General features: G+C 39.5%; 1 protein-coding gene across 1 annotated transcript in view; it reads left to right on the plus strand.

Annotated features, from left to right (window-relative positions):
* The window catches only part of PTEN (phosphatase and tensin homolog), a 32209-nt gene that overhangs the window by 10734 nt on the left and 10645 nt on the right, over positions 1-10830 (plus strand). Inside the window, exons 4-6 of the mRNA XM_010714154.3 lie at positions 620-858; positions 5290-5431; positions 7467-7633. Coding sequence (XP_010712456.1) covers positions 620-858; positions 5290-5431; positions 7467-7633 — 548 coding nt within the window. The remainder of the gene's footprint in view (positions 1-619; positions 859-5289; positions 5432-7466; positions 7634-10830) is intronic.

Below are 10830 nucleotides of genomic sequence, written 5' to 3' on the forward strand. Positions count from 1 at the left end.
AAAAAAAATAGACAACTGCATTTGATGGATTGACCTTAAAACACACTGCAGTGCCTGCAAAGATATCTTTTTGATTACCATTTTTAATATGGAAATTACCATTCTTTTTTTTTTTTCAAATCCCTTTGAGCAAATTCTGAGTGTTTGTTCCCAATGTAGACCAAACCATGCTCTGAATCTTTGCTGCAGAATTCTCCATCTGATCAGTGAGTGAGGCCTGGCCTTGTTTTCTCTCAGCAGGTAGTCTAATTGTTGTCTAATGGGTTTTCACAATGTTATTTTTTGTGCCGGTGCACTCTTAAGTTCCATTAAAATCATGATGTGAGGTGCAAAGTCTGTAGTACTAAACTGAGAAGCACTATGGAATAGTCTCTTCATGCAGCAAGATGCTTACATATCACTAGAGAAATGTATGTGATGTATTTAGTGTGCAATATGTTGCTGAATAACAGCAGAATCAAAGCTCTTTGTGTATACAAATCTGATAAAAATCTGTATGCAAGACTGTTTTTCATTTAGAATGTTATTTTTTTCATGCTTGTCACGAATTTGACCTGTCTAGTTGAGCTCTTGGTGATTTCCTTTTTAGATTTTGATAAGTTACTCCTTCTCATTGCAGTTGCACAGTACCCTTTTGAAGACCATAACCCACCACAGTTAGAGCTTATCAAACCTTTTTGTGAAGATCTTGACCAATGGCTAAGTGAAGATGACAATCATGTTGCAGCAATCCACTGTAAAGCTGGAAAGGGACGAACTGGTGTAATGATATGTGCATATTTGTTGCATCGAGGCAAGTTTTTAAAGGCTCAAGAAGCCCTAGATTTCTATGGGGAAGTAAGGACCAGAGACAAGAAGGTGAGTTAGTTTGTTCTTCTCTTTTGCTGCATGCATCTTAGGCTTTTCCTAGTCGGTCTGAATAGTCAAATACTTTGAGAAATGTTCTCTGTCAATTGTGGTATCTCGTTTGGTTTAGCTGTAATATCACTGCAGTCCTTTTCAATGAAAAAGCTTTCTTAAGTAGCAGAAGCAATTAATCACAACACTAAAATGGTCTGTTTTTTCCATCTCCTGTTCAAGATGATCTGGACAGTTTATTTTAAATACCCTTTTAAATAGCATTCTGCTCTGTATTGAATCAAATGGTTGATGAGTGAACTTTCTCATTCAGCATTTTCAGCCCAAATAAGAGGATTATTCTAGCTTGTTTTGTCTGAATAGACGAGCTATTCAGATCCTCAGGTTCTCTCAACTTCTGTGATGTTTTGAGATGCACAGTCATTAAAGTGCTTTTTACAGCTGAATGTCCCTACTGGAAGAGCATATCCGTGGCTGAATACCCCTTTTCATTAGAAGGGAGGCTAGGCATTGGCCACCTCAGTCTTCTTCATGATGTTTAATTTCTTGTGTTTGTGGGGTGTGGGGGAATCTCAGAGAAATGATGTTTGTGGCTGCAAGAACTTTGTTATGACCTTGTCAGTGCTGCGCAGGCTGGCTTAGCGCTAATTGTAGATTGCACCTTTTTGGCATGGTTATGTATCATTAATGGAAACTTATACTTTTTTTTGTGGAATCTTCCCCAACTGTAGTAAGATGTGCCTCGCAGGGTAGTTTCAGCAAGCCTCTCTGCTCATCTTCCTTGTTTCCTTGTACATGTTGGTAAGAGCAGCCCTGGGGAATCATCTCTGTGAGCCAGTTTTAGCCTGTTCAAGTACAGAGCTCTCTGTGTTCCTGCAATGTTTGCATTAGGTATTCATTTCACAGCATGTGGGCCTTTTAACAAGTTGAGTTTCGTTTTTGAAGACACTTGAGAGTGGAAGTATTGTATAAGGAATTTCAGGATTTGGATGCTGATTCATTAGAAGGAGCAAGTGAATACTTAGTTTGCTGTTTTTATGAGACTCAAATAGTATGCTGTTTTTATAAGCTGATATTCCAGCTTAGAATATGGTTGTGGTGGCATACTTAAAAGGAGACAGTGTTAAGATTTCCCATCAAAACTTGTAGGTTTTGATAGGAGTGAGTGATGGTGAACAGGAGTGAGCTGTGTGGTGAACAGTGTAGGCTGCTCTTACAGGTTATCTGAAGATAAAATGACGTGGAAATCGCTCAGCTCAAAATGCAGCATGGTGAAGCATGCTGTACCTCAGTTTACCTTTCTATAAGAGTGTAATATTTCTGTGCACTGGTGGCTTGAGGATAAGGAGTTAGTTGTTCATTAGTACCTCAGTTGGTACCTCCAGCATGTTTGAGGTAACAGAGGATTTATTAAACAGGAATTGTGAGAGCCTTGTTTAGGTTTGCTGTAAACATTATCTGTAACAAGCAACTTTGTTTTGGTTTTGATGTCTCTTCTGGAAGAGCTGTTTTTTTTCCCAGCTCTTGAGCCTGGTTAACTTCATTTGGCAAATGGGCAGTATGTGATTCACATGACTGTAAAAGTTGTGTTTATAAACCGATATTCCAGTGTAGATTCTGGGAGCTTTTTCTTCCCTTTTGGGACGTGTTTTGGTATTGCATGCAAAGTGCTGCTCTCTGATTTGATGCTTTGCCACACCTCTATAAACTGACTTCCTGAACTCAAAGTAGTTGGATCATCAAAAGAGCTGCTTGCGCCCAGGTGCAAGAAAATACTATTTTTTCTTATTTTTGCTGGGCCAAAACATGATGAAAGAAAATTGGCTTTAATCAGGTACTAGATATTCTTTCTTTAAAAGCAAGCACAAAGCGCTCAGCTTTCGTATAGCAACTGAGAAGATCACAGCTCCAGTCACTGTTGCCATTAATGTGCATGGCAGATTGATTTTTGAGAGGCTTTGTAACCCAGCCTGGCAGGAAGTGCTACTAATTACAAGAGGAAGTATGACTAATTAGTCAAGAGAACAACCATGAGTACTTCTGTAGCAAGCTTTTCCCTGGTGTCTGGTGGGAGAAACAGCTCCACCAGAAGCCTTTGTGACAACTAACAGGAGATGTAGAACAAATGGACAATTCCTAGATAGTAGGTAGTTTACCAATGCAGCGTCATCCTGGGAAGGGTAGTGGATATTGCAGAACTGAGCCGAAAAAACTGTCTCCAAACAAAAGGTGATTTTTTTATTTTTTTTCCTCTAAGCTGCCTCTTTCAACTTCTGCAGCTCCTCAGGGAAGGGTTTCTTTTTCAGAAAGAGGGAATGGGGAAGATTAAAAGCATTGTCTGAAAGATTTTTATCAGTCCCCACCACTGTAGCAGAATAGCACTAATTTTCATTTCTCCTTTGAATGATATGAAGACATGATTTTCTGAAACTTGATTTCAAAACTGGGGAAGAAGTAAGCCCCCAAATAAGTCTTCTAAAATAGCTGCTACTGCATCCGCACTTTGAACTGGTTAGCTTATTCCCTAAGACGGACACCAAAATCCTGCTATAATGATGAAGGCTAACAGTTTGCCTTCCTACAGCTGGATGAGGTTTTTATTTCTTCCCACTTCTGTGGAGGGCTCTGTGGTGTAGTCCCAGAAGAAAGGACTGGCTACTCCATGAGTAGTTATCAGGTAGGAAGAACTTATTCAAGTGCTGAAGATGGATGTGATCCATTCAAGGGTGTTCTTTGACCTCCACGTTGTTGCATTTTAGGAATGGTTCCCAGTAGTGACTGTAGTGGCAGTTACATGTAACTGAACAGGAAACAGAAACCAATTATTTTCTGCAAGGAAGTCTCAGAATGACTCTTTCAGCAGGGCAGATAACCAGCATCAGATGTGTAAGAGCTGGTCCGTTACAATGGCTGTTTGTTCAACAGACCCAGGTGACAACCTCTGCTAAACCCAATGCCGATTGCTCGGTATGAAGCTCCAGATTTAGCAGGGAGAACTACTTCCATAAGTGCTTGTTCTTCATACTACTGCCCTTGCTATAACAAGAGGAGCACCAGAAGCAGCAGCTGGCAATTTCTGTGATGTCCACACAGCAGCGTATTGTGAAACTCTGGCACAGGGACTAGAGGAACTCATTGGATTCCCATTCAGAAAATGTCAGTGAGCGTAGATGTGAAATATAAGCTTCTCAAGAGAAAGTACTTAAACTGCTTCCCTGCGCTCTTGCTTTGAGACTCGGGCATGAGGCTCAGATTCCAATAAAGAAAACTTTGAAGCTCCCTTAAGACATGAATCTCTTAATTACTACCAAGATGATATCTGAACCACAAATATTGTCCACATATAAGGCTACTTAAGAATACCATTGTACAAGTGATACCGGGAGAAGTATATAATTTTTAAGTAGCTGAGGTGGTAAGGAGACATTATTCAACATTTTCTAAATAAAGGCAGAAAGATTCTAAGTATTCCAGCCATCCTTCACTTCTGTCTGTTACAAGGGAATGCAGGTATTGGAAGTAAATGCTTATGGAGGTAACACAAGAATATTGTGTCCAGGCTTTGTGAAAAAAGATTAATGTATGAGAAACTTCTGTTATCTTCAGATTATTGCAATTTCACATTTAGCTTTAGTATGAAAGCATACTCAATTATGCTGCTGCAAATACATAGTGTGGGTTGATATAAAACATACAACCTATTTTGTAAGGAATTAAATTTATCTTTTATCACTTTCTCCTGAAAGTACCAGCTATAAGAGCTCTAAAACTAATTATCAAAGCTTAAAATAATTACAGAATTGATAATAAAAACTTTCTTTGGTTATATGTTCTCAAAGCAAGCGTTTACTTCAGAGCTGTAATTCACTTGAAGTCCTTCATTCAACAGTTGGGCCATCAAGCTCATATTAATGAAACTTTCCACTCTGGATTTTTGTGAAGACATTTCAGAAACACGTTTGTAACTGCAGGTATTGTCAGTACAGTGATATTAGCAAACAAAAGTAGACTCCTTTGACTTGCATTTCTGTAGAAATTCCAGTATCAGTGCTTAAAAATTACAGGGGCCTCCTGCTCGAAGTGCTGCTGGAAGTCTGATACCCCCGTCTCTGAGGTCTTTCTCTTTGCGATGCAGAGAAGCCTGCGTTCTTTGCTTTGCTGTTTGAGCTGGGTGTAGGAAATACCCACAGAAGTGCCAGGAGAACCAGGGTCCCACATCCTCCCTGCATGGCGGTTAACGTGTGTGACATGTTCTGAAGCACTGCAGGACAGGTGAAAGGGGTGCTGCGCAGAGCACTGGGGTGCTTTAGATGCCTTTTCGTTCTTGATTTATTCACCTTTAGTTAGGTTCTCAGATATTGGGCAGGAGTCCCATTAGTGACTGCCGGGAAATGCTCTGGGTGCTTTTGACGTTTGTTTCCTTTTGTTTAGGGAGTCACAATTCCCAGTCAGAGACGCTACGTGTACTACTATAGCTACCTGTTAAAGAATCACCTTGATTACAGACCAGTGGCACTGCTGTTTCACAAGATGATGTTTGAAACAATTCCCATGTTCAGTGGCGGAACTTGCAGTAAGTACTCAGCACTCCCTTGTTCTTCATTAGCTCTGGCTTGGAGCTGGTTACGTGCATTCTTGGGTGACTGACTTGTATTGTTGTTTTACTGCCATCTTAAGATCGTACGAATTGTAAACATATTTGGGTATTTGCTCTTCACCTTTTTAAAAAGCTGTTTTTAAAAACATAGCAACTTTTGGGAAATGGGGATTGCTGATTAATGTTTGTTTGCACGTTGGTTTCAAATGTGGCAAGGTTATTTTTCCCATGTTGGTTTGAGAAAGTATGTACGCAGTGAGTTTTTTAATCTATGGAATAATATTTTTCTTTAGACAAAGGCTTATAAAGTAATATGTGTCCCAGTGACCAAGTAGTGTGATTTGCTGGTGTGCAATGTGTTAATAGGGAACAGCAGATTCCTTGGAAATTCCTAGTGTGACTGCATATTCTCTTCTGCCCTTCCGTGGGCTATGTTACAGAGCAGGAACTGCCTGGTTTTGTATGTTCTTTCTTTTTGTTGCAGTGGAAATTTTTTTCTAATGGTTTTGATGTGATGATTACTGCAATGTGTAATTAATTCCATTGCCTACTGTGGTTTTGATCAAAATTGCAGTATTTGTGTTGTTGTAGGATGGTACCTGAGCACAATGCACAAAAGAAACAACGTAGCAGCTTGTCAGGCTAGCTGTATTTACGGGAGGAGGATGAAGAGGGAAGCCTCTGCCAGAAAACCTTTCTCTGAGTTAGAGGTGTGGAGGTTGTGTGTTCTGCAGTTCAGTGTTGTGGATAAACTTGTGAAATCAAGCTACATGAAGTATGGATTATTGCATTATTAACTGTTTTGCCCTTACCAGACTTCCAGCATGTTGCTTTTGCAGGAGGTTGTTGGGATAAACAAGGCGTTGCTAAGCACGTGGGAAGACAGAGTACCTACCAATTTCAGCATCTCTGAATAGTGCTGCCATTTATGTTTCTGTGCAGTTTTTCACCGATTTGTTTTTTCAGAAGTGAAAGCGATGTGTTGCTCTTCATCCATGTAACTCTGATTTTAGTGACAAATGGTATTTTTTGATCTTCACCTTTGTCATCTTCCTTCTGTTTTAAAGTCACAGAGCAGAGTTGTGTCTGTCAGGCAGAAAAGAAAGGATACCAGATTTCACATTGCCCAGGGTATGAGAGAGTTAAGTATGATGTTAAAGACGGGCTGCTCAGCAAGATAGTGTGGGTAATCTCAATTGAGATTCCCACAGCTCCTCAGTGGCGGTTTTTGCGTGGCAGATACGGTTCACCATGTGTTGTCTAGAGAGCAGTCTACATCTGATACTAACAGAAAGCAGGAGAAACAATTAAATGCAGAAAATGCTAAAAGAGTAAATGCAGGAAGATTTCTTGGAATAAATTTCATTTAATATTTCTGGCTTTCGTGCTTGCTTCCCTTGGCGGTTTCAAAGTTACATCTGCTCAGGCTGCAGCAAAACCCTCACAACTTCAGCTGTTACTGTGATTTAGAAAACTACACTGTGGCTGGCACTCTGGTGGTTTACAGGATGGACTTACGGGCTTTGTCTGTATAGCCTGCTGTCAGTGCAGATTGATTTATGTATTACTGTTAAATTTTATCCTTGTGCTTGTTTGTCTAACAGTTCTGATTGTGTAAGAGTAGAAATCAGTTTGTTCTGACATTAGTGCCTGCTCTGCAGCATGGAGAAAAGACGGAAGAGAATTTCCATCTAACACAGAGATGAGAGGAAATGTGTGAGGAAAAATCAAGAATTTACTATATATATTTGTTTTGTACTCCACTATAAAGAACATGCAACTTTCTACGAATCCTTTAGTTGTGTGAACAAATTGCTACAAAATACAGAAATCTGTGAGGTTATTTCAAGTCATGTCCCGTGAAGCTTTTTTCTTTGCCTTGCAGGGTTTGACTCATGACACACACTGTATTTTCCAAATGCTCAAAAAGGTTATGGTTGTGATTCTGATTGCATTTTTTGACACTTAAAGGGCATTTCTTGGAAAGTGACACTCTGTTTTTGCCGTGCAGATCCTCAGTTTGTGGTGTACCAGCTAAAAGTAAAGATATTCACCTCCCCTTCAGGACCCTCAAGACGTGAAGACAAATATATGTACTTTGAATTCCCTCAACCTTTGCCGGTATGCGGTGATATCAAAGTGGAGTTCTTCCACAAACAGAACAAGATGTTGAAAAAGGTTGGTTTTCTTGCCTTTTTGGAAAACGTTATCAACTCAGCCCTGATGCAGGACTGGGACGCTGGTTATTTTTCAGTGATGCGCCATCACAGTGTTTAATTCTTTCATGTCTGGTTTTCGCAAGTAGAGAATCTTTCACAAAATGAAGGCTGGATGTTTTGAATCAGTGAGATTAAGTACAAAGGTTGGATAAAAATTATGCTGGATACGTATTGGAGTAGTTTGGGTAGTACTGAAGAATCTAATTGAGGAAGAAACATTTGCAGTCTAAAAATAAACCTGCATACTGAGCAAGTTAACTCCAGCTGTTTTCTTCGCTAAATTTTCTTGAGGTTTTAGCAGGCATGGATGATCCTGTGTGTGTGCTGTTGGCTGATTTCTATCCATCTGTCAAATCTGGTTGAAATTCCAAGGTAATTTTGTTCCTGTGCACTGTCTGAAAATCTCTGCAATCTATTCAGCCAGCACTTCAGTTTGTATTGCAGTGTCATCTGCATTACCTTGACTTTAGGCATATAGAGAATTCATTCCAAACTGAGAATTTTATCAGTGCCTCACTTGTAGAGGGAAAAATTAATCCGGAACAAATTTGACACCAATCAATGAGTTATTAAAGATGAATGTTTAATTTGTGTTTGTGCTTATAGAGATAGTTTGCATCTACTAAAGTGAAGCATGAAGATGAAAACCTTGTTGCTTTAAAGTTTACCTTTGTATTTACAGTTTAAAATTCCAATCTTAACGAATAACTGTTTACTGGTTAATGGAATAAAACTTAAGAACATTCTTTGAGCAAATATAGCAATCAGACAAACCATAATAATGAGAATATTAGAGTGAACTGGGAGATGAATGTGAGTTTTAAGATGCTAGTTGTTAGCTGTGCGTACGATACACATGCATGCTTTTTTGTTTATGGACCTCGTTCAAGTTATTGTTAGCTAGTTTAATGGTAAATTTTCAGTAGCTGGAAATGTCCTTTCTGTTGTCTGGCATGTGCTAGTGCCTGCAAAAGTTTAAGCTGATGCTTAATGAGAATGCTTTCTTCTGCTTGTTTAATCAAATGTAGTTTGTATTGCCTGGTTGCCCTGATTGAGAACCGTAAAAAATTTGGCAAACAGAAATGACTTGTTTTTAGGCATTAAAATTATCAATACTTAAAACTTCAGTACACAAGAGCTGATTTTAAGGGCGTTATAGGAGCAGCCAGGTAAGTTCTGTGCTCTAGACATGAGGGATGCAGGGAGGAGATGGGGGGAGGGGGAGGAACAAAAAAAAAAGCCCAAACATCTGAGACAAAGTCTTGTTTTAACCAGTCTGTCCTATTCAACTTGGGAGTTGAGTTTCTTTACTGTTTTGGGTAACAGATGGATTGTGAACATGCTTCCTAGGAGGCATTGTGCTGCTGTTCTCCTTGCCAAGCGAGCTCTCATAACATCTGTACTTGGCTCTGATGAAAGATCTTGGTTCTCTAGCGCCCAGATCGAGCTTTTCTATTTATTTTAACTCTAGAGAGAGCACTGAAATCCAGTGGTAGCATGAACTAGATGTCTTTGTTGTCACATGATTTCTCTAGTATAAATTCAGGCTAGAAATGTTTGTTTTGGATTGTCTGCAGAAGTGTAGCAAGCATGTTGCTGTGCTGTAGTTTCATTTCAGAGTCATGTCAGCTGCAGTTCAGTTCTTAGGAGTCTTGTAGTTTGAGTAACTAGTTCTTCGGTTTTTTCCCACACAAAGTCCCCTAACTATTTTAGTTTTGTGCTTTGCAAGATCAAGATAGAGAAGAGCAACTTCATATAGCTTTTTATTTTTTTTAACAGCCAGGGTTGAGAAGTGAGGAGAACGGTGAAAGCTGTTCTTTCTACATCTGCAGACTTCCCTGAGAGGATGAAACCCTCTTTTCCAGACAGAGGTCTTTTGTAAAGAAACGACTTTCATAATCTGCTTCAAAAATCTACTGAATCTAATACTTAAATACCCTCAACATAGAAATCGAGACCAAAGGAAAATTGAATGCTGTTACATAGCTCTGATAATACCACCTCTATTAGTTCTAACATAAATGCAAACACAAATTGAAGGCATATGTGAGGTGTGAACATCCCTAGTCTGATTTATGAAACCACTGCTGAGCAATTCTTCTTAAGAATTAGTGAAGTATTCCATCTCTGATGTTTGCCTTGGCACCGAGGATGGTCCTTCCACGTGGTCTCTTAAAGTTACATAAATTGTGTGAGATGAGAGTAGGCCAAAGGTGAATGAATATTGGTGGCAGAAAACCTGTCCTGGAAGAACTCTGAACATGTTTCTGTGTTCAAGTGTTTCACATCAATGAAGTCCCCTTAGTTTTGTGCTTAGTGGAGCCTGTTTTTTTCCAGGTAATTTGACATTTTTTACTCAAAACCCAAGAAGTAGAGGTCTTCCAGTGCAGGAACTTTGCAAATTACAGAGCTTGCCACGTCTCTGGAGTGATCACCTGAGCTATGAGGTGTAGCTTAATAGGAGTGACAGTATCATCCTCCAGAAGATTCTGGCTTACTTAGGTGTGTGTTTCTGGAAGCTGGAATGACAGGTCTGTTGCCCAGCACTGATTCCTCTTCTCCCAAGGTTTTCTGTTAGCAGATTTATACGTAGCTGCCAAACAAGTTTTTTGTGCATGTTTGAAGACATCACATCACCTCTGAGCATTTTAACTTTCTCTAAGAATCCTAATCAACAAACTAAAGACATAATTTGAACAGTAGTTCTTGGTCCATCCTGGGGCTTGGGTTGGGGAAAGACTATCTCATGTCTGGAAATGAAAGAATATTCCCTGCCCTCCTGCTGAGTTTGTCTTGGTGTTCAATACCACTGGTCTCAGCTTGAGCATTCTGGATAAGCCTATGTGCACCTGCTTTCAGACTTCATAGTCCTTCTAACAGCAGTATTATCTGCAGGATGCTATGGTGTGGAGAGTCCTCAACTTTGATAAAGCTCTTTGATAAAATTATTCAGTATGATATGAAACAAGCTTTAGTGACCAAGTGATTCTCAGCATGCAATGCTAGTTTCTTAATGTAAAATTTAAATCTGTTGTGCCCTTTTATTTTAATGGCAAAACTTAATTTAAGCAAATTCAACTAAACTCTGCCAAAGAGTTTGGTGCTTCTGAGAAGGTGCTGGTAAAACTGATTTGGAAGAGTTTGCCATGTTTCAAA

The sequence above is a fragment of the Meleagris gallopavo genome, chromosome 8, assembly GCF_000146605.3.
Source record: "Meleagris gallopavo isolate NT-WF06-2002-E0010 breed Aviagen turkey brand Nicholas breeding stock chromosome 8, Turkey_5.1, whole genome shotgun sequence".
Classification (NCBI taxonomy): domain Eukaryota; kingdom Metazoa; phylum Chordata; class Aves; order Galliformes; family Phasianidae; genus Meleagris; species Meleagris gallopavo.